Below are 27,640 nucleotides of genomic sequence, written 5' to 3'. Positions count from 1 at the left end.
AACTCAGTTGTAATAGTTATTTATAATAAATTAAAAAAAGTAAGCAAGGAATTTAAAATTTCAAGTCACAGGTAAAAATAAAACTAAATTTCAATTGACACACGTCACAGAACGCCATTATTATTCAATTATCATTATTATTAACAATGTAATTAGCACGGATTCATACTTATTCAAGGTTATCGTAATAGTGAAGTGAAATGATATCATAAAAAGTACTCAATCATCAACAATTTTATAGAATAATATTTCCTTAATATAACTTGATTGATAGATGAATCGTAATATAAAGTTGGTCCTCTGAAGTCAATGAAATATAAAAAATTAAGTTGCGTCTAATAATATGACCAGGGACTGTATATAGCGTTTCATTGTTTCATTGTTCATTGTTTCATTGTTCATTCGGTGGTTATACATGTTGTTTGAAATTTATTACTCTGTGCGGCGCGCGTACGCGCGAATGTGTGTAATATTAAAAATATGATAATATTTCACTCACGCTAGGTAGATGCCTTTTGTGGCTGGCAGAAATTCTTCACGATCGAAAGGAGCTGCATCCTTTCCCACTTCAAAGTTGACGCTGAAGTACTCGCTACTAGACATCTGTAACATATTAAAATGGCGAAAAACGATTACATTTATTGTTTTCAGTAAAAATAGGAAAATATATACTGTTTGGATACCCTGTAACTGAAAACGTGTGATGCAAAATTATCGGTTTGGAATATTAACTCAGCCTTGTTAAATTTTTTATTTAAAATATATGTTGCATTTAATTTCCCAAAATATACGTTGCATTAAATTATTTGCGAGGGTTTTCAATTTTGATTCAATTGAACGATTTCTAATGAAGAAATTAGCGGGCGATTTTACGTGCTGCGTATATCTGCGCAAAATAAATTGTTTTCGCGCAAGCGGGAGAGAGAGAGAGAGAGAGAAAGAGAGAGTGCGCGACAATTTCAACCTGACAGTAGTAATAAAATTACTATTATTTCGTAATAAAAGTACTATTATTATCGTTGAGACCGTATTGGTAATCTTATTATATTTGTTGGGGAACGCGTAAAAATTAGTATTTGCTCGTTCCTGGGATCGGAACGCTCTTGTATTTAAATGAACCGGAATGGGTAGCGTTAACCGAAAATTCTTTCATTCTTTCGGATAGCGAGGGTTATAAGGCCGAGCTGCCTAATCTAGAATTCGTGTTTTAGTTATTTCCCCCGTGCGGGGTTGCTGGTCCCTCATTGGGCGACTCCCCAGGCGGAGGATCGAAGAACACTCGTCGGTTTTGCCGGAGGGTACCGAGGAAATAAAATACCCGGGGTGGACCGGAACTAGCATCTATCTTGGCAATGGAGAAAACAATCTCAGGAAAGACTACCCCAGGTGACAGCTTAGGTATTAACTTGAAAAATCTATCTTCTTCGGAGGCTGGCACAGGGATTCTTAGCCGGGGAGGAAGTTACTGCAGGCCGCGGGGGGCTGACATCACACGGGGGAGGGGAGACCTTGTCGGCGCTCGGAGGTTGACATTATGCGGGGGAAGGGGGAATTTATAGGCGCGGGGGCTGACGTCACGAGGGGGTGCTGACGTCACGCACGCGGGGACTGATGTTATGTACTTATGTATTTCCGATAGTATGTCTATATTATTGTATTACCATGGTTAACCTATCCAGCGGTCGATATTCTTCCAGCGATCGATATTCTTCCATCGGTCGGTAAACTGATCCCACCGACGGCCCACGTTCGATCCCCCGAACAGTCCGCCCCCCACCCGCGACCTTTTCAGCGTTCGCCCACAGCGATCGTCCCCCCCATCCACGTTCACCTGCCCGATTTGCGACGATTCGCCCTACTGCTCTCGCGCAAATAAACGAAGCCTCGCACGGTAAAACAGTTGACAAACGTAAAAAAAAAAATGGCGAATAAACGACTGACAAACGGTAAAGAACGGCAAAGAGACAGCTGACGAACGGTAAAGAACAGCAGAGAACAGCAGAGAACGGTTGACAAACGTTAAAGAACGATAACCATGTTTTTGAAAGTTGTTTAACGTCTTACGAACATTTATAATACAATTTACGAAATGTTTTACGTTTGTATAATTCTGCGTATAATGTCTTTTCGAACGTATGTGAGGAAAGAATAGGAAAAATGATCTGAAACTAAAAAGGGACAAAACGAGCTTGAACCATAGATTTTACCTACTGTCCTAGTTATATAGATTTTTGTGATACGGCTATTTCTATTAAGATGATTACATTATGATTTTTCGATGCGCTTACGTATAAATAATATGGAGGAATACTAAGTATAAGAAAAATATTCATTTTTTAAAATTATAACAGAGTATTTTTATAAAATTTTATAAATTTGTAATAGCATCGTGTACAATATCTTTTAAAGCACATGCCAACAGTTCACAGTCGACAAGAAACTCGCTGTCGTAATCGTCGCTCTCGCGTATCGTTTTGGCGGCGTAAAACTTGTGATTTTTATACTTGTAATATATATCGGTCATATTATTCTGTTGCAAGACGTTTACAAATTTCTTAAATTTCATATGAAAAAGATGTGTATTTTCATATAGCCATAAACATACGATCGATGCAATGCTCGAGATTAAATAACATATCCATTGTTTCCGATTTTAAATATATATTTATTTAACAAAGTAAGCTTTATAATTTTGCAACGGGCGAGGGCACCTCCCGCCCTGACATTGTGATATTGATTAACGGAGCGCTAATGAGAGGTCGCGTAGGGGGGAATCTCCTTCAGGGCATCCCCACCTATAAGGCTCAGAAGCCTGGCCTCTCTCCGTTCGCCTCACTGCGGGTATAAAAGTAATTTCGGTTTATATTTGATTCACCTTTGTATTATTCATTACCGCAACCTGCAGCAGTGCACACATCACGGTCTTCGTATTAGAAAGATACACCACGTAATCCAATTCACTCAATCTCCATGGCTGTGCCATTATATTGAATTAAATACACAATTTAGAACACATGCAACAAATAATTTTGAGAAAAATTTGTACAAATTGATGAACAACGCAATATTTGGCAAAATTATGGATAATGTTCAAAATCACGTAGAAATGAAAATTTTAACAAAATGGGATGGTAGGTATGGTGTTGAGGCAATGATCGCCAAACTGAATTTTCATAGTAGAAGCGTCTTTTGCGAAAATTTGATTGCCCAATGGCAATTGAATTGCGAAAATTTGAGGTGAAACTCAACAAGCCAATCTATGTGAGTATGTGTATTCTCGACGTAACAAAGATTTGTTTGTTTGAATTTCATTATGAATACATGTCTCCTTTGTATCGCGAGAAATGTAAAATAATGTACACCGACACCGATGGCCTATTTAATTATTATATTCAATGCAACAACATCTACGAGCATATGAAACGCGATGTTGCTAGATTATAGATTCGATTATCAAGTGATTATCCTGCTGACAACGCGTATGGTATACTGTTTGTAAATAAGAAGGTTCCGCGTTTGATGCAGGATGAAAATAATGGAGCAATCATGACGGAATTCGTTGGACTTAGAGCGAAAATGTACGCGCTGAGAATAGGCGGTAAGAAAGATACGAAAAAGGTACAAGGCATTAAGAGTAAGGTCATAACGCGAATGATAACTTTCGATAATTATACGTAATGCTTGAGAGAGGAAGTCGAAAAGAGTCGTCGATAATCATGTATAAGATCAAAACTGCATAAAGTCTATACAGTGTCCGAAACGAAAATCGCTCTAAGTTCGTACGATGACAAACAGTATACCTGATTCGATTGACACGTTACCATGGGCGCGATACAAAATACCATTATAATTAAAAACACAATAAGACAGCTTATACAGACATATGTATATTTTTTCAACAGAATAATTTTTATATAATTTAAAATTTGTATAAGATAATTAAAATAAATGATAATAGTACATTATCTTTGTTTATCCATAAGTTGTACGAATTGTCAAATCTCAACAATTTCACGTAAATCTTATTATCCTTTCTCCACAACACCTTTTCTACGAGCTATACATCGGGATTAGCAAAACGATACAATTTGTATTCATAGAATCTTCTAGTAACCGGTTGTTTGCGAGAATTCTCGAGCAGTTAAGTCACCGGATTAGTTATCTGATTGATACTTTGTCGATCGTAAACCCCTCAGTGATCTAATTGGACGTGTAATCTTTATAGAAGATGATTTTAAATTTGCTCACGTGTACAGAGTAACTCACCTTGAATCTCGCTGGTGCTACAATCTTTACATTGTTGTACACCGTACTTAAGAGTTTTTTAACGATCGCAGGTATCACATCGACAGGACGCTTATCGATGGTTATCCTAAACCTCATTATTTATTAATTATTACATTCTGAATTTGAACGACTTACATAAGATTTTGCACTTTTGATGATTATTCTTCTTTTTGATAATGTTCCTGGAATTGCCACTCCACCAAATTTTCTCTAAAAGTTGTCAAAGGTATTACTTAGAATATATTAAGAAATAAAAACGAAGCAAACGTGTATACACTGTCATCCAGAACAATTGAATTCATGAATACGCTATCTTTATACGTGTCAATAGGTATAATAGGCGGTTTTTAACTCAAGTGCTTCGAGGGGAGTGCGGGGAAAGGGGATGTACCCAGGGCGTGAGGGCTGACGTCACGCGGGAGAGGGAAGAGTTTATAGACATGCGAGGGCTGACGCCACGCGGGGAAAAGGGGAATTTGTTGACGCGGGGACTGACATTATGCAGGGGAGGAGGGAATTTGTAGGTGCGAGGGCTAATGTTACGTGTTTGGGGACTAATATTATGTATTGAATTACCAACCGTCATTACCCCCTCCAGCGGTCGATATTCTTCCAGCGATCAATATTCTTCCAGCAATCGATATTCCTCCAGTGATCGATAAAGGGCCCCACCAGCGGCGGTCCGCTCCCACTCGCGACCTTTTCCGCGTTCGCCCGCAACGATCACCCATGCGTTCACCTGCCCGATTTGCGACGATTCACCCCTACCGCTTTCGCACAAATAAACGAGGTCTCGCACGGTAAAGCGGCTGACAAATATTAAAAAAAAACGGCTGATAAACTGTAAAAAACGGAGTCACAAATGAGAATAAGAAAAAGGGAAAAAAGAGCTCGAATCTTAGATCTTTTATTTACCTGCTGTCCTGGCTATACATGCTTTTGTTATCCTCTTTAAGTGGACTGCTCCCATAGTTCATATTCTGTTTGCACGAGTTCTTCCATTTTTTTTTAACACAGTACACATCACCACTTTTACCTAGTTCACTTTATAGCGCACACCGCGAGTTTATTATCTCGGGACTCTTAAACATACGTTGTTTACACAATTTATAAAATCGTTTTATATATTCTAGGTGAAGATTTTCACTAATATGTGCAATACCTACATAGAACATTGCTTCTATGTAAAGGTCATGATTGCAATCGCAATCGCAGTTATTATAAATCCAAGTTGTGCAATTCCAACGCAAATATATCACCACAAAATAACAGCTCTGTAAACATTCCATAATCTGCAGGAATTTTAATATAAATTTTTGTGCCAAATGCGATTTTTTTTATCAACTATTGATGCCCACAAATGGAATATTTATTTTCTTTAAGCTATAATTCTGCCCGGATAAATGTTTAAATGTACAGTACAGTNGGGGGGGGGGGGGGGAGGTAAAAATAGTTTATTTTTTTACTTTATTAAAACTCCTTTGTCTAAAAAATCAAATTAATCTCAAAAGCTTTTGGATTGATCTAATGACGAATTAATAGATGTTAGAAATACGAGATAGGCGCATTCGCGCAAGTTAAAACCAGCAAGAAAAATAATAATCCCGACTCCCGCGTAACGTAGGACATGCGTATCCGCGGTTATTGCGGATAAAGAAGTCTCTGCGCAACGCGGGACATGCGCACTTTTAAGTGCCGGCCGATTGGCATTCACACAACTCAGATCGATTTTATAATCAATCGAAATCCTGCGCAGGAACTCATTTTTCATCAAGTATCAGGACACCGTACTTCCGTAGAAAAATCGCTCTCTCTGTATTAACGTAGGTTGCGAAATAAAACCGCGCTCTGCGAATCGTACGGACTCTCGGTTCTCGCCGAACGGACGTATCGCACGGTACTTGCATTCTCCGGTCGAGATATTAGGTTCTTCTCCGAAATTAATCGTGTAAAATATTGTACTTGTCTTCATATATCAACGTGTTCTTAATGTTTAACGATTAACGTCTTAATCTTAGATCTATTATTTACCTACTGTCCCGGCTATACATGCTTTTGTGGTTTTATCCGGGTATTCGCGATAAGTGTCGGAATGCATAACGACAGACCGTAGTTGTTCGGCACCGCGCGAAATAAGAAGAAAATCTGATTTTCATGCAAGACACCTGTGCTGAATCGGTTCTGAGAAAATTCTAAGTTCGATTGCACACAGTATATATCCGGCCGAAAGCCTATCACGTATATCAGGTGACTTTCACCTCATTGCGTGTTGTAATATACGTTTAAATTAATAAACATTGTTTACGTGTCGAAAATATGACTCGCATTATTGTCTCGCAAAAGCTATCCCGAAATTGAGGCAACCAACGTCTCGCGTTCGAATCCGAACAGTCCCGGTCCCCGAGAGTGCCACAGTTAAAAACGCACGTTATTCATCGAATAATAGACGATAATATATAACACGCTAACATAGTACGCTAATACTGCCCAAGCGATTATCGTCACTTTTACTTACTTGAGATCGCGAGAGATTGTGCTTCGTACGGTTGGAATGCGCATCCTCGACAGCCGTTGTGTTCGGCACAAGGAATCGAGGGCTGCACTCGACAACGCAGTGGGGGTGGTGTTGCAGCTGATGGGATTTCTTATGATAATGATGCAAGTGATGGAGTTGCTGTTGCGAAGGATCATTTCCTAGATGGTGTTCCTCCATGTCCAACATGTTGCTGTCCAAGACATCCAGTGAAGTCAAAGAACTCGAACGCACCTGCAACAAGGAAGAGAACATCCAATTAGAAAAAATTAATAATATATACCATATTAAATAGTAAGAAAAATAATTTTATTTTAAAACTGAACACAAGTACGAAATAACCAATTTAAGTTAATCAAAGTAGATCTGGTGATTTGCTGGCCAACTTACTAGACACCCCCTCCCCTCTGCCAATCCATTTATTAGGAAATTTCTGGATAAGAAAATTTTGACGATATTGGCATAGTGAGGACCTACTCCATCATGTTGGAACGACATTTTCTATTTGTACACAAGTCAACATTTTCAAGCAGAATCGGAAAAATATCCTTTAGGAACTGTAAGTAATTCTCAGCATTAATCATGCCATCAAAGAAATAGGGACTAATTAAATGGTTATTAAGAAGAATAAAAAAAAGTAAGTGAAAATAAAAAAGCAATTAAAAAGATAAGTTTAATTATAATCTTCTAAGTGTTTTGACTAGTTCAGGAGCATTCAGTAGTGTCCTTGATTTTAGAGTCAAATTTCAAGGTTATTTCAACATCAGAAGCATATTGACACATAATTTATTAATAAGCTAAACAATTTTCTCCGCAGGTTCATTATATCTTAAATCGTAATTGTTACCATCAAATCAATTTTATTAATGGAAACCCCTATTTTTAGCACAAATCAAATGGCCAAAATTAACCTCCATGTGGTATACCTTAGGTAATGCTAATGCAGACAGTACTATAGTTTTCAAGTCATAATTCAAAATGTATTTAACCAAAAAATATTTATTTATAGTGTTTTGAAAAGTTCTCAAAATAAGCTATAAGAATAATGAATGGAAAGTAGAAAATGCTATTTAGGAAATTGAAGCTAACTTTCACGTAACATTCAAACAACAATCCAAAGTCAAATCGTTCTCAACATCTTATGTCCCCCTTTAAACTATACAACTATTCAAAACATTTTTTTCTTAAATGCTTTCCTAAATAGATAATCTAGTGGAAACTTTAAAATGGGACACCCTGTACAGGATCTTTCACTAAAATCCGGACAAAATGAACAATTTGTTTAAACAAAATTCTATTTGTCAAAATGTAACAATTACAAAAAAACTTTTTGTACATCACTAGTATCCTTTTAGAGTAAAATTATTCCATATAACTCCCTTTTGCTTCGATGACTGCTTCGATCCTTGTCCTGAAGCTCTGGCACATTCTCTGCAACGCGTCCTTGTCCATATTGATGAATGCCGCCTTGATAGCGGCCTGGAGAGATGTCATGTCTCGACTTGTTGGTCACTCGTTTAATAACGTTCTACACCTAGTAGTCCAATGGATTCAAATTTGATCTGTTCGGAGGCCAGAATTCCTTGGACCAAAACATATCCACATTACCCGACAGCCAGTTTTGAACTAAGTGACTTGTGTGCGCTGGCGCGCCGTCTTGCTGGAATATGTACGGCTTCCCGGCGGCCACGGTATCGATCTACTACCCTCGTCAAAACACGTAAATAAACCCTCTTTTGTGACGGTTTATTTCTATTGAAAGAAAAGTGGCGGCATGACGTGACCCTCACTGGAGACGACGCCTAGGTTACACTAGAATAGGAACAGAGGAACAGAGGCCGGAGAATTCATCCTAGCTATTATATTGAGTCGCAACATCATATGCGGTCGATTTCGGGTACCCGAAGAACCGAATAATTTCGATCTGCAAATGCCCAGCGCGAAGGTCTCCGATTATCACCGCTGTTTGTTTATACTCTGCACTCAGTTTTATCTGTTCGGACATTTTAAGGTTATGCACGCTTACTACAAACATCTCACTTGCTTGAATACCAACAACAACCTATCGTGGAAGTCAAATGAGATAGGAAATTCAAATTTAATTTTGTCCGGATTTTAGTAGTGGACCTTGTATATCTCTGTCCTTCAAACATTTTTATCTTCCGCAAAAATAAAGAGAGCAACTTTTTCTGGGCTCATTTTAGAGATGAAGTATAAAACTCTTAAAGAAAAATCAAACCCCTTGTAAATTTCTTCTATTAATCTGCATACATGTTAACCCTTTGCGCTCGAGAGGTGCCTCTCAGGCATCACTGGATATGATGTGACAACTCGAGCGGTGCCTCTCAGGCACCACTCGGATCGAGGCGGCAAATCGAGCGATAACGGTGTTTATTTAGATTTGGCTTAACGAATATCGCTTCACGAGTCTATTCCTAGCCCTTTGTGTGTAATCTTATGAGGTAATGGCTACAGAGATGGAAAAAAATATAGAATGTAATGTTTAACAAATGTCTTTCTTTGAACTATGAAGATATGTAAAATATTAAAATATACAAGTTTAAAGTGTTATATTGTGTTAGAAATCATTTTAAGTTAACTGTAAAAAACTCACGAAACAAGCGGGAGCAGCTAACTCCTCTCGAGTTGCTGGTTCGCTCAAGCGAAAAAGGCCTCGAGCGCAAAAGGTTTAAATACTCGTAAAATAGGGTGAAAGTGAAAAATATACATATTTTCCAAAAAAATTAAGATAGCGTGTTCTTTTTGGGTTTATTTTGGCGCCACGTTGGGCGCCATTAATTTTGTCACAGGCAACCGTAACTGCAACAAAAAAAGATTGTCTGTGGCGGTTGCAGGACATCTTCGCTCCCGCTTTCGCGGCAGTGGATCCACCTCAGCTAGCTCAGTTCTCAAATTTACACTAGCGGATCGAATCCTTCGCTATTCCGCGTGGTAGAGCGTCATGGTTCTTTCACGTTCTTCCTCGATACTCGCGGACACATCGGAGAGGAGTCGGGAGAGATAATAAATTATAAACAAAATTAACATATAAATAATAACTCTTTAATTAGCCTGAGTCCTTCAAATACAGGCAACTAAATTCAGAAGCGAATGTAACCGGTAATTAACAATACTTTAATTCGATTAAATTCCAATTTTAGGCAACTAATCAAATCCAAGGGAGATCCTGCAACGTGATGAAAAGAAAGCGATCTCTCGCCTGAGATGTTCCGCGAGATGCTTTTTAGGCGGCGGATCTAAGCCGCTTGACGGCAGCTATGATAGCGCGCGTCATGTTAATCGGAAGTTCTCTTGCCCGGCTTCGTTTCGCGAATCTCACCGGATTTTCCATTGGGCGCCAGCCGGGTCTTTCCTGACACTAATTACTGCTTCTGCTCCGATCATGTACAATACCCGATCTAGTTCGTTCGCCAGAAGCAGTTTCTAAAAACAAACATACTGTTTCATAATTCGGCTCAATACATAATATATTTTACAACACCGACAATAATTTATCGAGGACTGTGCGACCGGCAACTAGAGAAGGCAACCGAGTCTCGCGCCCGAGTTTCCGGAATTCCTACATTCGAGACCCTCTCGAACACGGCCCTCGTTGCCCTGCGATGTGGCCTCAAAATCTCGCATGTTCACGCGTCCCGATCTTCAGGGCGCGATGGACCCTAAACGAGTCCTAATTCCCGGTCCACTGCTCGCGCCTATGCCGTCGAGAAGCGACGGCAATTGACTCGGAATTACAACGCATCTCTAATAATTTTCCCTCCGCGGCTGCATAATAATTCTCTTACTCATTCACTCATCGCCTGAAGTTTGCCTCTCCTCAAGACTCGTCCCGATATTTCGGCAGCTTCGCTCGCTCGCTTTCGAATGGGACGTCTGCTTCGCTCGTCGTCGGGCTGCACAGTGACGAGCAAAGATCGTCAATTAACGCAGGAGGCAGCCGTCGCAAGGATCTGTCGTGCCAATCGATGCGGCATCCTATTGGTTCTCCCGGCTAGATTACGCGTATCAAGGTTGCTCGCGGGAGCCTTACGTCTGGAGTTGTTAATTCGACGCTTGGTTAGCCCTTGTTCCTCCCGGGACGATATTCGGCAACGATTGGGCTTCGTAGTAGTTCGAAAGGATTCCCCCGGAGTCTTTCTTCGCATAATCTGCGACTGGGTCGCGAGGCCTTGCGCCTTTCTTAACACAAGGTAACCATCCTCACTGTCCGTTACCAGCCATCCGTCCGGGAAAGGAAGATCTCCCCGTCTTTCCGCATGTCGCTCTAGCCGCTCCTCCAGAATCCTCACCCTTGTTCGTCCTCGGCTCCTCCCGACAACTTTGATTTCCTCCAGTCTTCTTACGTCTAATGCACTGGCTTTTTGTGGATGACCTTACACTCAAAAAAAATATAATAGCTGCGGGTCGCGTTTCGTGTGCAAAATGGCGCACAACAGACAAAATTATATCATTCGGTCGCCTTCTCTTATGAGAAGGCGCGAGTTTTCGGCTCATCCTCGGCCAGGCCACAGTCTAAGTGACGAGCAAAAATTTGCATCGTCACAATTTGAAAAGAAAATGTAAGAGTTACATAGAAAAATGTTATTTCATTTCAAAATAGCGGATACAATATGGCGGACTAAAATGCTAAATTTCGTTGGAATCGAGTGAAACTAATCTTCTAGTCGCTGATTACGAATCTAAAATAGAAATTTTCAAATTCACAATGTTAGATCTATTGTAGCTGACAAAATATAAATACAAAAGGTCAAGTCAATTCTATTAATATTTAATGAAATTATATAAAATATAGAATGAGACAAAGTGAAACTTTATATGCTGTGCATAAACAAATCGTTCTCCTTTCTTTTCTTTTGATTGAACATAATCGGCACCGTAGTCATGTATTTGATTCTTCAGGCATATGGAAGCAACTGATATTTAAAATCGGCGATCTCAAAAATTTTTGGAATATGAGTTTCATTTAAATCCAAGAAAATTTTACATTTTAGTCCACCATATTGGATCTATCATTTTGAAATAAAAAATTTTGATGTCAAATCCATAATCAGTGACACTAAAACCCTTAGTAAGACGTAAATTAAATGCTAACTAAAGTGCACTCCATGAAAGTCAGGCACGAAAAGATTAAGGAAAGAAAGCTTTCAAGGCAAACATTTATACTTCAGCTGCTCCTATAATTCTTATTTATAGTTCTATCTGGGTTTTATAGTCTTATCCGAATCTCTAGTTTGTCAGAACGAAGCTGTAACATTCTGTATATGCATCTATCATATTCAAGAGATTAACGAGAAGCTAACAGAATGACGAAAGAGATTAGATCTCCAGCGAAAGTTACAATAGTGTTCCCTCCATGTCCCTCATTATTCATCGCATGAGATTCTGCAAATCTCCTCTTCGTATTTCATGCATTATCTCAAAGCTCAATCATTGCCTGATAATACGACGTGTGTCCCAAAAGTATTATCCCCCAAAAAATGAGAATGTTTCAAAAAAAATTTTTTGTAAATAATATATTTAATCAAAATTAATTTCCTTCAAAATACGCTCCTTGTGATCGAATAAAGCGATTCCAATGTTACTGTAACTTTTCATAGCAATGGAGGAAGTCTTTACGTGAGATGTTCAAAGCCTTCGTCGCAGCTGACTGGACGTTTTTAACTGTTCCAAAATGATGTCCTTTGAGGTGGGTTTTGAGCTTAAGAAATAAAAAGAAATCGTTAAGTTAGGGCTATATGGTGAGTGGGGAAGCGTTGAAATATTCTTTAGAGCTAAAAATTCTCTCACAGTCAATGATGTGTGACTTGGCGCATTGTCGCGGTAAAGGATCCACGTGTTTGCAGTTTTACAGCGGATGCGCACTCTTTTTCTCAAACGTTTAGGAAGCAAATTTTCCCTGTTTCATGCAGAATTTGATCGCGTAACTTTGCTCGAGACTATGCTGCATTTTCGCCCGTACAAGACACAAAAATTACAACTTACTTTGCTGACATATCGAGCGCAAGAAAGGCTCAGATGGAACTGAGAAAGGTTAAATTGTATACCTAGGGTCCCTCGCCAATTGCCTCGACCGCCATTTTCTTTTCATGGCTCTTCTGACATGTGCACAAAAACTACTTTTATTACTTTCGGGATACATCTCGTAATCGCAGCAATGCTATTGACAACGTGCGGCATTTACCTGAACGCGACCAATCGGCGGCGACACCACCAGGAAGATCCTCATGGTGGCATTTAGAAAGTCATCAGGATTGCGGTTGGTTTCTTGCAGAACGGCTTCTGATATACTGGAACTGCTCTGGGCGGTTTTGCGGCGAACTTTGCGCCGTATGCTGCCGACTAGTCTTCGCCAATCTTGGCCGGTTGTGCCGATATCACCCGATGACGCACTGACACCATTGTCGCCCCCGTGGCTGGTCGCATCCTGACACGGCACTGCCGCCGCCGCCGCCGTCGTTGCGGACGACGACGACGACGACGACTTCGATGCACTTAGATCGCGACTGGAACGTCGGCTAAGGTTACAGCGGCTCGATGAGGTCCCAAATGCGGACACCGTGTTATCGGCCCCCACTACTGGTCGTTGCTCGGCCGCAAAGCAGTTAGTACTCGTGTTATCCTTACCACTACTGTCGCTGTCGGACCCACCGCTGGGCCCGTTGTTCCCACTGCGACCGTACGTGCTAATCTCACGACGTCCGATCGCGCTGCAACTGCTCAGATGACGCACGAGACTGTACAAACCGCTCTTCCGAGTCGACGGGTCCTCTTCGACGCGCTTACCCGACGTTTCCACTTTTGAGCTTGCACAGACACCGTTCTCGAAAAATCACGAATAGCTTTTTAATGACCAGCTCTTATTTATTTATCTCTTTTTTCAAGCCCCCCCTCCCCTCCTCTCCTGACGATTTTATCTTTTCCACTCTATTCTGCAAATAGTATTCTTTATTCGAGAAAACGAAGATGCGGATGCTACGTGCGCGCGCTTTGACTCTTTTCCTTCCCGGTTGCGCGCTGCACGTTTTATTCTGTGCACAGAGAATTATTCTCAATTATTGCCACTGTTCCTTGCTCCGTCGTAAATTTTACAAATTTACAAATTTCACAACTTCGTCACGGAGAAACGCGGAATTACTAGTATAAATATGATGCGACTAGAGTTACTCGTGTGGTTTCTGAATTTCGTGTCGCATCGATTAAATCTCGTGACTGCTGTTCCCGAAAAGATTCCATTCTCGATTGAGTGACAAGTTTTTCCCAGTTCTTATCGCCTGCCTAAGTACTCGCACGAGCTCTTCGGTGCGGTTTATTGTAAGGAATTACGATATTTTCTAGTTTGATGAATGCACGTGATTGGCGTGCTTTGTGTTTCAGCATGGCAATATATAACGATTAAGTTGATTATAGTGCAAGACGAATCGACTTTGTCTATCGATTTCGCGGCACAAAAATCGAATGCGTTCCGTGGGCTTTGAGAAATACAGTATTTCTAACAGTGCAATGGAAACGTGAATCTCCCTTTGACCAATGTCCTCGATCCGCTTCCAGACTTTTTTCTTAGGCGCTTCACTTGCGCGAGATTTAATTTGTCAAGAAAAGAAAGTCGTAGTCGCCAAAACAACTGGACTCAAGCAGCGAACGACGACGTAAGATTCTCTCTCTCTCTCTCTCTCTCTTGAGCTTTTGAGTTCTTGAGCTCCACTTTTGATCTCCGTCGCCTGAAATCTCCAGAAATGGCCGTCAATAATGTCTCTCGGCAGCTCCAAGCGTCTCCGTCTTTTCTCGGCAGCGAGAGAAAACGATTATCTTAGCATTCAATTTTCGTACGGCATGCATGGCTGAGTTGGCCAGTTATAATTTTAATTGGAGTTCTCTCTACCGAGATTGCGTTCGCCGACGGATCAACCAGAAAAAATCCACGGAAGAGGTTCCTCGGCTTCGGCTCGAGATTGTACGTTCGGTGCAATCACGAAGCGGATTAGAGAAGAGCGTTTCTCTCGTCAAACGCGCGGCATCGTAAACTCCTGCGACGGTTTTTTATCCGAACGCCTTTTCTCTTTCATTTTTTTTTTATGAGAATCGGAGAGACTCAAGGTTGATACGCCGGGACAAATAAAAGAAAGCTAATTTGTCATTAATCGGATAACAAATGAGATTATTCTTTATCGCATTTGCGCCTTCCTTGCAATTCAATCATTTTTTCAAATTTCGTGTTTGTCTCACGATTCTTTCATCGTATCGACCAACGTAATAGTTTCTTATATTATTTTTCCTCACAAAACGAAGAGGACTCACGAAATGGGCGTCGATGGGCGTCGATGGTATCGTGAGAAGCGGCGGGCTCTGGGAAAATCCAATTTGCTGATCTCGACAATTAGATGCATCACCGAAGCTCGCGTTGGAATCCGAGCGGCTGATGTAAGCAAGCTGCCGTCGTTGTCGTTGTCGTCGCTTTCGAGGTTGCTAATAACGTGAGCCGCGAATCGAGTCAAGGAAATTCGTGTATCCTAAATAGTTCACGCTATAGTACAGAAGGGCTGTTATCCTTCGCGCGATCGATCGGTGCACCAAGCCGTAGTAGAAACTCGCTATGATGCTTCAGTCGATCAAATGTTCGTTGCTGCTCAAGGCAATTATCATTTACTTGCCTTGATTGCGTGATCCACTCCTCGTCGAATATCTTCTCCGTTTCGCAATTATCTCGCTAGCTGATTACTCATATCCGCCTCGTAGCACGAGAGCAGTGCGTTTTTTAATTTGCGACAGCAGCCTACTGTAATGCCTGGCATCTGTATAATAAATCAATCATGCAATTAGTAAATTTTATTATTAACGAAGTGACGCACCCGATGCACCTGCCGCCGGGTTACCCCGCTATTCGTTAATCGCGTGATAACACCGGAAAATCGAGTCTCGCTATAAGCCGCGATATGATATGCGATTACGTTTTATTTTGTTATGGAGCGATTTACTTAGATCTCAAGTTCGAACCAGTATTGCACAATCGTGGGTAATTCGAGCCCCTACCACTTAATAAGCGATAGTACTATTACATGCATGATACAGGGTGCGGCGAAAAGTATGCCCTCATTTTGGAGAGCAATCAATAAAATACTATTAAATGTAGAGGATTGGAAATTTTTTTATTACCTTTGGTACTTCAAACAGTTTTTTTACATTAACGTTTAAAAACGATATCTGCAAGATGGCGGCCTCCAGTAGCAATGCACTGATGTAGCCGATTTTGGAAGCTTCATAAGCGATAGTACTATTACATGCATGATACAGGGTGCGGCGAAAAGTATGCCCTCATTTTGGAGAGCAATCAATAAAATACTATTAAATGTAGAGGATTGGAAATTTTTTTATTACCTTTGGTACTTCAAACAGTTTTTTTACATTAACGTTTAAAAACGATATCTGCAAGATGGCGGCCTCCAGTAGCAATGCACTGATGTAGCCGATTTTGGAAGCTTCGGGCTGCGTTTTGGCACATCTGAATCGGAATGGCGTTCACCTCTTCGATGATTCTCCTTTTCAGTTCTTGTAGGGTATGGGGACGATGCTTGAAGACTTTTTCTTTCAGATACCCCCACAAGAAAAAGTCACAAATGCTCAAATCGGGCGATCTTGCTGGCCACCCCAAATCACCCCTCAGAAAGACGAGTCGAGTAGGGAACATTTGCCTCAGTTTCGCCATAGAAATGCGGGCTGTATGCGCTGTTGCTCCATCTTGTTGAAACCAAATCTCCCCCAGATTTGTCTGTTCACTCAACTCCTGCAATTTAGGCTCAAAAAAGTTTTCCAGCATGAAAACATAACGTTGAGCTGTAACTGTAACAGTATGGCCATTTTCCTCAAAAAAATAAGGCCCAATGATCCCAAATTTGGATATGGCACACCAAACAGTGACTTTTCGTGAGTGCAGAGGTCTCTCATGGAATTGCCTTGGGTTGGTGTCAGCTCAGTATATGGAATCGCAAGCGCATTGCTCTCTGCGTCGCTCTCTGCGTCGCAATGACTGAACGGCCATTTTCCAAAAAAGAGCGCACAGCGAATCCACGATGTTCTCCAGTCCAAATCATGATGTTAACTGAAAACGGTTGACAACAACCTTTCTAATGAGACCCTGCCCAACAACCTACTCACGCCATCTGGTGAGCAACGGATTTTTCAAACTCGGGCAAACCTTTCGCCGCACCCTGTATATCCGCATAACCAAACAGAGCTCTCGGAAATTCATGCTATTTTGGAAAAATGAGCCGAGCTAGCCGAGCGATACATAAAGTGCAAAAGAATTAACTCATTCACACGTTTCAGCAAAGTAGCGAACTTTCGAAACGGCGGTCGCTCTTTGCGCTTTTAACATGTTGAGTGCCGCGCTGATTTCTATTGATCATTCAAACGTCTAATTGATGATTAAATCACTAAAACTGCAATAAATAAATATAATTCAGAATATATAAATCATGTTTTATTGGCTTTTTGTTGGTCATACAGCGTACTTTGTAGGTGCAATTAATTATATTTTATCCATAACTTAATAAAATGCGATAATATTACAATGTCGCTCATTAATGACCCTTGCGGGATTTAACATGTTAATGATTGCCTTCCTGCGTGGACAAACCTTGCCGCTGTTTCTCGCTATTTGTACTGGCTATACTGAAACGTATGAACGAGCTGACTCCTTCACGCCTTTAGTATCGAACGATTTTGGCTGACTCAGTTTACTTTCTGAAGCAGCGTGAATCTCGGAGAGTTTCGTTGTATACGGGTATGTTATGCATGTAATATTACCGTCGTTAAGTGATTAGAGCTCGAGTTACCAATGATTGTACAGCACTGGTCTGAACTTGAGAAATGAAACGTATTTTATGCGCGTTAAATTGATTATTATTGTGAAAATTATTTTTTCCTTAAGCAAATAAAACCACCTTTTGTTTCATGCACACCGGTCAGCTTACCAGTTTACATTGGTTCATGAATTGAATTTTTTATGGCTGAATATTTAGAAATCTTTGAAGTTCTTTTCCGTTTAATTCTCAAGAGCTCGCACTTTTACATCGCATCTATTTATTCTTTATTTTTATGTAATATCATACAAAGATATTAGTATAGCAATGATAATAACGCATAAATATAAGAGTACAGTATGAAGTATTTATACTTCTCTTATTACCACGACATTATTTTTATTGACAAAGCGTTCATATGACATTATTTATGCAAGGTAATTATAAAATGTGGTGTGAACACTGTATAGGCGGATTTTTTTAACGGTTAATCATAAACATTTCTAAAATTTATAACTTCGTCTCCTTGTGTTTCATTCTCGATCTTATTTTGGGGCTACATTAATTAAAAGAAGGAGGTTCAATTTTAAAGGGATGGATGCTAAAGTCTATGATGAACTTGATAAGCGTCGATAACATAGAGGTACATATCCACCTGAAAACTGTTACATCATATAAATATTGACGTAATCATTCTATTCTTTCTATATCTCTCTACAAGATTTCATTAATGCAGACTCATTTCCTATTTGGGAAAAGAGTTTAATCTAATTATATGTAATTATATAAAATTATATATAATTACATATAATAAGATTTAATGATATTATCGATTATTCGCAATTTTATCCAGATGTTTATAACTCCATATTAATTTGAATATTATACAAACATATATAAATACGTATCTGATTATATTTGAAATTCCTAATAGGGTGAAAAGTCGATTATGTCTGATTTTATCTAATTCTATATAATTATAACAAATTTGATATAATTACATATTATAAGATAAAAGAAATATGGAGTTATACAAAATTAGATATAATTATACGGAATTATATATGAAATTTTCAATAATAAAATAGAAAATTCTATAAAATACAAAACTAGATTAAATTATATATAAACTTATACACAGAACGTATATATATATATATATATATTTTTAAATGTAGGAAAAAATAACATATAATTATTTGAGGTTACGTTTGTACTTTCTTACGAGTGAAAACTGCGGTTATATCCAGGATAAGACTCCGCCTTGCATTTCAAACAATGCCTCATTTTTAAACAAATCGCGTCCAATTATTATTTTGTTAACGTTCGAATATTTAACGAATTTTAATTCTACACACATGTGCACGCATGTTTACAAAACGAAATTTTAGTCTGCTTTCTCCCCTCCTGACGTCGCGTGGTCGTTTTGGCGGCTCATTGTAACAACCAATCACAGCGCTCGACTAGAAAGAGACAGACAGGACACTCGGCATCCATCTCTCTCTTGACCTCTATCACTTCCACTTACAGGCTTGTTCCCTCTATTCTTATATCTCTATGTGAGATGGCGAATGCACCATCTCAGTGAGCATAGATTAAGACGGAGATCAAGACGAATTCACCGTCATGTCAGGAACGGGAGCTCGGTGTGCGACAGTGAACTGCCGGTGCGGATCGGTGTCTATCTCTCTGACGACGCGCGCTTATAGTCGGATCTCGCGCGACAGTCGTCGCGCCGTTGCTACGCAACGGCGCGCGTCACATAGTAGCGTACACTGTTGCCTCGTGGTATACGGCACGCTCGCATGTTGGAGAGATTAAAGTGGCACGCAGTACTGGTAACGGCCCAACTAATGTTCGATCAGGCCGTGGGGAGAAAGGTGCAACGCTGCATTGTTACAATACATTAAACTAAAAATGCTGTTTATAAATATTTACTAGTGTTTATAAATATACAATAAAAATAAAATGGTGTACAATGTGTAATATTGCAACTAATATCACTAATTGAAAAAAAATAAAAACACTTTTGGTATGTATTAATTCTACACAATAACAGTGAAAAGTAAGTCTTAGTCACGAGAAACTTAATCATCACTGTCATCACTGTTTTCAAACTGAGTGTTTAATCGTGCAGTTTGATCTTCTGAAAGTAAGATGATTGCAATTGTTGTGAAGCATTTATAAGGGAAGTATCGTACAGGGTGCCTTTCTTAGAACATTTGTGTTAACGCCTATTAGGAGCGTAAAATAGATTGAGATAAATACAAAAATCTCATACCGTTTTACGATGTTCACAATTAATATTCAGATAAAATTTCAGTGAAATCAGACTAAAGAGCGTGCAAGAGAGAAAGCCGCTCGAATGTATAGTGGGCCACTTCATTTAGCAATGAGTGTTTTCCAGCAATGTTCACAGACGACACCGTGTAACACAGTACACGATCCAATGCTTTCCAACTAAGACACAAGTCGACACAATCGTATACAACTAAAATGCTGTGTTTGACTATGTCGTTCTATGTCGTAAATAAGTCTATGGCCACAAAATTATTTATGTTTCAACTCTTTTTTCAAACGATCCAATAATGTTGCATAGTACTCTTCTGTTATTGTCTTATTCTTTTGCAAGTAGTCAATTAGGATAATTTCTTGGGAAGCCTAAAAAAACAGTAGCCATCATCTTTCCAGCCAATAAATTACTTTTTTCCTTCTTTGGTGTATTTTCACCAGATATTGTCCACTGCTTTGACTGCTCCTTTGACTCAGAAATGTAGTAGTGGATTCAAGTTTCGTCCACTAATCGACGCCAAAATTCTTGCGAATTGTGCTTAAACGTCGTTAAACACTTCATTGAAACGTTCTTTCACGTATGGTTTTGATTGACAGCAATCATGCACCCATTGTGCACACAGCTATTTCATATGCAATTTTTTTTACAGGATGTTATGCACTCGTTCTATCAAGATATCTACAATTTCAACAATTTCACGTATCTTCACTTAACGATCTTCCATAATCATATCATGGATTTTTTCCATTTTATAACCGACGTAGGGATCTCAACTAGCTGTCTGGAGTGCACTCCATCTTCAGCGCAGGTTCAGTCACCTTTAAATTTATACAACAATCTACAGTCTTCAACGTAGGAGCAGAGTTCCCATGAACTTCGTTTAACTTGGCTTTGATCTGCACTGCTGTCCATTTCTTTACATAAAAATATTTTATCACGGAAATCGTGTTTTTCTATTTTTGTGACAACTGCTAAACCGCTCGCTTCAAATGACTACCGAACGTGAACAACGCGTTACTTCTAGCTGAAGTTTGGCTTGGAGGAATTTGAAGAATGGAACTTTCCAGGCGTCACGTCACCAAGTAGATTATTACGCCATCTCATGGAAATTTACAAAATTTATCAAACGATCGTCGTATTTAAAAAAAAGACGTAATATCTGAAAAAAATCAATTACTTTTTTAAAAATGGTTAAAAATTTCACACGCTTCCCTATCGTTTCATTGTAATAGTTACAGAAAATATAAGAACTCAAAATCGAATTTTACTGAAAAAATGATTATTGTCAATATTTTTTTAGAATAATATTTCTTATAAAAATAATGATATCAAAAAACATACGATAAATCAGAATGACAAATTAATACCAAAAATATAAAAAAAGAAACTCTAAAAAAATTTTATTCTGCTAAATTATTCTATTTTCGAACAAAACTATACAAAAAGAAATCTTTCTAAGAATTAGAAATTATGTTGTACAGAAAAATTTAGTTTTTAAAATAATTAAATTTTGCTATACTTCAAAAAGTTAAAAAAAAAGAAAATAAGTTTTACATAAAAAGAAGCATTTGTATACACATTTTACAGAAAATTATAAAGCAAATGGGTCACTGCATATCGTATTATGGAACCTAAAGAAGGGAGAAAAATCAAAAGACCTATACATCTTTTGTTAAAAATACTATATCTCTAATTAAATATTTATTTTAATTGTGAATGTTTTCGATAGTTCTCCATGTCACTTATAAAGAATTGTTACAAACACATCTTTTTTAAGCAGTATTCCTAGTAGGCTTTGTCCACTAATAACTGAAAAGACCATCTGATTGGATAGGAGTGGAATGTTTTTCATGCATTTAAATTATATATTTCTGCTCATTCTGCTTCTGTCTATTACAACATCAGTTAATTTTCTTAGTTATTAGTGGACTAGACTTTATCAGGAATTTTTTATTTCATAAATCAGAAGATCCAAGCAACAAATCATAAACAATAAATTTTTTCTTTTGTTTCCTTTTCATAATAAATTGAGTGATATCTGAATCGTATTTTCCTTAAGGTAGCGTCATTCTCTCTCATTTTTCCGTCATTTTCCCGTCTTCTCCCTAAATAGCCAAATTTTTGTCACGATTGGCTGCGGGACGTTTTAATTTTGCGATTTAAACTTTTCGTCATGTAAATTAACAATCGAGAGCTTAGCTCTCGCGACCGCGCGGAGCGATTTGTGCTGGAAATGTTTTGTCTGTTGCCGTCATTACTATCTAGTAAAAGGAAAAATGCACGAGAGAAAAATTACTTCTGACCAACATACAAAGAGAATTTACGCTTTTTTTCCGCCAAATGTTTTTCGCACGACATGTGGTGAATCATTGCGATTAGTAATATAGCAGCAATATAGAAAGAATACAAATAAAATATAAATAAAAAACAATGAAATAATAACATATAAGGATAAGTCATTCAACACTAGAAGCCTAAATATATAAAAAATAAAACAATATAGAAAGAAATATTTCGGATAAAAGTTATAGAGAAGTTATATTTGAAAGGAAGTATAAGTTCGTCACATTAACTTCGTTAAATAATTACTAATTCAATATCATTTCAAGGTCAACCCTATCTTTTCATAAAATTATAATTTCTTTAAACAAATAGATTTCCCTATTTATTTCGTATATAAAAGTACTAGAATAAGATCACCGATAAGTAAATACTTTTTTAAATGTTTTAAATGTTTTAAATGCTTTTCTCCCTTCTATAGGTTCCATAACACGATATGCAGTGACCCATTTGCTTTATAAATTTCTGTAAAATGTGTATACGAAATGCTTTTTGTATAAGACTTATTTTCTTTTTTACTTCTCATTCTTATATTTTCCAGAATAAAATCTAAAATATCTCATAAAGTATTCATTTCTCGATAACATCACTTTGATTTTCTATGTATAATATATGTATAATAATATAAGAATAATAGATTATTGATATTTATCATTGCACATTGGTGCATTGATTCATTTGCAAAATAGAATTAATTTTTTGATAGATTTATTTATATTTACTTACAGCAATGAATTCCACCTGCCATTCGATGTACAAAAATGTCAAACTAATTTTATGAAAAAGTGAATATTTTATGCAATATTTCATATATAAGGTCTAGTAAAAAATAATCCATTATTTTTGTATCAAATTGGAGGCTTTATTTATCATATTTACAATGATCCGATTTAGGTCAAATATGCACCGTTTTGTTCGATAACTTATTGCCATTTCGAACGTAATTTCATTATGCCTCTCTCATAGAAACCCTCGTCCCTATTGGCAAAAAACTGGGAAAGTCGATTTTCACAAGCTTCTCTTGAGGCGAATTTTTCACCAGCAAAAAAATTCGCCATAGACAGGAACATACGTAGGTCGTAATCACTTGGTGCCAGGTCCGGACTATAAGGTGGATGCAAAAGAACCTCCCAACCAAGCTCCCGGAGCTTCTGGCGAGTCACTATCGATGAGTGTGGCCTGGCGTTATCCTGATGGAACACAATTCCTCTCATATTGGCCAAGGCTGGCCGCTTCTGGGCGATTGCTTCCTTCAGACGGTCCAATTATTGACAGTACAGGTCCGAATTAAGAGTTTGGCCGTAGGGGAGCAGCTCATAGTAGATAATTCCCTGCCAATCCCACCAAATACACAGCAAAATCTTCCTGATCGTCAACCCTGGCTTGGCCACCGTTTGCGCCGGCTCATCGCGATTCGACCACGATCGTTTTCGCTTGACGTTGTCGTAATTGACCCACTTTTCATCACCAGTAACCATCCGCTTCAGAAATGGATCGATTTTGTTGCGATTCAGCAGCGATTCACAGATGAAAATTCGATCCATGAGGTTTTTTTGTGTTAACTCGTATGGCACCCACACATCGAGCTTCTTTTTGAATCCAGCCTCATTTAAATGGTTTCAAACGGTTTTTTGTGCAATGTTTAGCTCCTTGGCAATCGAAACGGTGTTTACATGACGGTCGGACTCGACGATTTCCATTATTTTATCAACATTTTCGACAATTGGCCTCCCGGAGTGTGGTGCATCTTTAACATCAAAATTACCGGAACTGAATCGTCGAAACCAAAATTGCGCGTGATTGGCTCTTACAGTATCAGGACCATAAACACTATTCACATTTTTAGCCGCCTGGCTTGCGTTTTCGCCTTTATTGAAGAAAAACTGTAAAATATGGCGTATTTTCTCTTTGCTGGTGTCCATCTTTGGCGCGCGCTCAAACAATACTGAGTCAAGCAATTACAAAACTGTCTGAGAGGTTTTTTTAGTACGAAATCTTATCTTTCTAACGCCATCTGGCGTAATCCGATCGGACTTATACAACGCGAGATACAGATTAGTAAAGCCCTCTATTGGAAAAATAATGGATTACTTTTTACTAGACCTAATATTTTATATTGAAAAATATTAGAATGTAAAATATCTCTAAAAATATTAATTTTACAATGATTTTTATTTATTACTTTTATACGCAGAATAAAAGAAAAAATTAGTTTGTATTAAAATAACTACATTATTCCAATAAAAAAATGAAGTTGACCTTAAAATGACCTTTTATTGATTAAATATACAACGAAGTTAAGATCATTAACTTATACTGCCCTCCAAACCCAAAAATTTTTGTTTAAAATATTTCTTTCTATTTTTCTTTATTTTTTATATATTTAAACTTCTCAAGTTATATGAATCATCCTATATGAATAATAAAAAAATATGAACTTCAAGAGCGGTATAAAAAAGGAAGTAGCATTTCCCACAAAGAATTATTTCCAAAGTAAATTTGTTAAAAAATTTTGATGTCTTCTTCATCCGTAAAAACTTTATAATCTCTTATTTATTACCGCGTTTATTACCGAGTATACATTATGAGGCATCAATATTTCATATGTATATTAATTCATTCATTTCATATGTATATTAATGAAATATTATAAACGATCTCCCGATTGCCTCGATTAACAATAATTTGCGACTTTTACTGTTTTGGTAATTACTAAGTTGACTTTATTAATATATCCGATAATTATTGAATTTTTACAAGAAATATGGATATTTACCGTAAATCCCGTATGCTTTTCAAAAAAATCCAACATTTGTAAAAATACTGCCAATAAGTATGCAAGCTTTTACATAACGAAAAGAAGTACATGAATATTTAAGCATTAATGGAAATTATTGAATGAATTATTGGAAGACTTCCGTCGAAAAATGATTTATCTATATATATCGTAAAAATAGAAAAGCACACACACACAATATATATATTTCATTTAAAGAAATAAAATTTTAAATAAAATTGAAGAGAATTGCTATCCGATTACTAAAATCTTGAAACATATAAGAACATCCAAATATTTCAGAATACGAAATGCGAGAAACATTTTTCTGTAATTGGTTCATTGCCTTTTCTTTGATTACTAGTAATTCCTTAATAGGTGCTTTCCTAGCGAGACTCGATTTACTTTTCAATATTATAAATCAGGTGCGCCAGCACGAGACGCAGATAAAAAGTTACCTTCAACTTTCGTAGCCGACGTCGTCATGTTTTGGATGTTTCGTAGACCAAATTTAATTCGCAACAGGGCTTTTCAGATCTTGCAGCTCTATGATTCTCCCTGCCGAATTGGCTTGATTCTTACTCTCAGAACGACTGTCTCGCACTTTCCCGTATTCACACGCGTCCTGTGCTCTTCAATGTCACTTATCGTTCTAAGCTTACTCACAATCGATTTGATCCTTGATGTCTCGCATTCATCTGTTCGTGACGAAAGTGTGATTTTCGACTCACATCGCGATATCTGATATCGTCCTAAGTTTCTCTTTCCCGGCACTATTTCCTTTCGTAAATCGAAATTGACCAACGCACTATTTTCGGACTATTTTCGGCCGCGAAAATTTTGCCTCTTTCATTCCATTCTTCAGCAGTTCCTTGTCGATCTTTCCTGTTCTCCCCTCTCTATTTTTTTCCAAAAAGAAAAGAACCTTACTGGGAATATCGTTCGAATTTCTCGTGGATTCTCTCATCAAGGTTCTTGTCAATTTTTCGCCGGTTCGCTTAGACTTCTGCTGCTGTCACGGCGGTTTTCGGTTCAATCGATCCTTCCAACTTTCCGGTCTCTCGCATGGCTGTTCTACGCGTCGCGTTTAGCTTCACACAGGGCGGCGTCGATCCTGCTGGTATTAGGTCGCGCGTCACACTGAAGGGAGAATCCGAAGAGCGCGGCTCTCCTTGACCGACATTTCGAACGCAGCCACCTACCCCGTCGCCGCGCGGCTTCATGGCCAAGCGGATGCGCCGGTAATGGAAAACCACCCCCTCGGCAAAAGCGCGAGCCACCTGCCAAGAACATAACGTGCAACGTTTTGTGAACGGACATATCGCGCCTATTTGTTGTCAGGGATCTACTGGCAGTAAATCGAAATAAAATTTTTCACTTTGTTTTGCTTGTCGAAGATAGCAAACAGAATAACGTTACACGGATGAATAATCGATTATCAATGCGCGTTGACAAGCACAACGTCTCTGACGTTGGAATTACATTGTTCCGCGATGTTTCCACGAAGCTTTGCGCCTTCATTGTCGGTATCGCGTGTTAAATGATTACATTCATGGAATTGAAACAACAACGCGAGGAAACTACGAATCGTAAGAGAGACATGATGCACCGAATTATTTCAATGGAACCATGAGAGAAATATAAATAGTAAGAGTCAAAATTGTAATGCTACTTTGACACTCTTAACCTCTAAAGAACAGGATGATTCAAATGAATTTAACGTGATTAGTATTCTTTATTTTATTTTATCGCCTGAGAAAGATGTTAGTTAAAATAGTTGACGTTAAGAAGTGAACGAAGGGGAGTGAGTGAGAAAGAAACTGTGTTTCATGCAAAGATTCGCGTCATTTGTTTCAACATGCTTTCGATGCGGAATAGCATATAAACAAACATTCTCAGTTTTATATTACTTTTTTGGTACAAATATAATTGTTTTATTTTGAAAATCGAATTTGTTTTTCTACTGGAAATTTAATTCAGCATTTAGTACATCAGATTTTTATATTTCTACGTAAGTTTATGCTTTTGTAAAATGTTAAGATATATAACATACCTAATGTAAAAATAATCACAAGCGTTGAAACGTTTATCTATATTTACAGAATGTTATCATTCTTTGTCATAATAATTTGATTGAAATATATATTTCCTTGATTATACTATATTGATATTTCATTGTATGTACATTATCCCAGATAGCCAAAGCTGCAAAAACAAGTTTTGCACAACGTCTGCTGCAGACTTTGTCAGTTTGCTAGCAGAAATGTAACAAGATCTGATGGCAAACTATGAAGACAGACTGTCGGTAGAAATCGAGTAGGACCTGTCGTTTCAATGTATTTGAATGGAATATACTGCAAGATCCTGCACGCTTTCTGCCGCTAATCTGCTGTCAGAATTTGTCAGCAAGCTCTGTTGATAGATCAACAGCAGATTATGGACACTTGAGTATGGATCTGCTGACAGATTCTGTTCGAATCTGTCGTTAATCTGTCGTTAATCAGATTGTAAACATATTGCTTACTGATATACCAGGTGTAGAAGTAACCGGAATTTTCCTATAGATGGTGCTAGCCATCAGTTTAGGGACCGTA

At 38.2% G+C, this 27,640-nt stretch overlaps 1 protein-coding gene across 5 annotated transcripts in view; it reads right to left on the bottom strand.

Annotated features, from left to right (window-relative positions):
* The window catches only part of LOC106748737 (pleckstrin homology domain-containing family G member 5), a 57,179-nt gene extending 31,005 nt beyond the window's left edge, over window positions 1-26,174 (bottom strand). For 2 of the 5 annotated variants that reach the window (XM_014627568.1, XM_014627569.1), the window contains exons 1-3: window positions 7,211-8,476; window positions 6,803-7,054; window positions 500-603 (exon numbers count right to left, since the gene is read on the bottom strand). In XM_014627568.1, coding sequence (XP_014483054.1) covers window positions 500-603; window positions 6,803-7,054; window positions 7,211-7,318 — 464 coding nt within the window. In that variant the 5' untranslated portion in view covers window positions 7,319-8,476. The other 3 variants (XM_014627571.1, XM_014627570.1, XM_014627572.1) reach the window with 3 other exon arrangements.
* Between the last annotated feature and the right edge of the window lie 1,466 nt (window positions 26,175-27,640).

This window comes from Dinoponera quadriceps, unplaced genomic scaffold, assembly GCF_001313825.1.
Source record: "Dinoponera quadriceps isolate SergipeBrazil2010 unplaced genomic scaffold, ASM131382v1 scaffold3127, whole genome shotgun sequence".
Taxonomy (NCBI): domain Eukaryota; kingdom Metazoa; phylum Arthropoda; class Insecta; order Hymenoptera; family Formicidae; genus Dinoponera; species Dinoponera quadriceps.
This window is presented reverse-complemented; position numbering and strand designations above follow the sequence as displayed.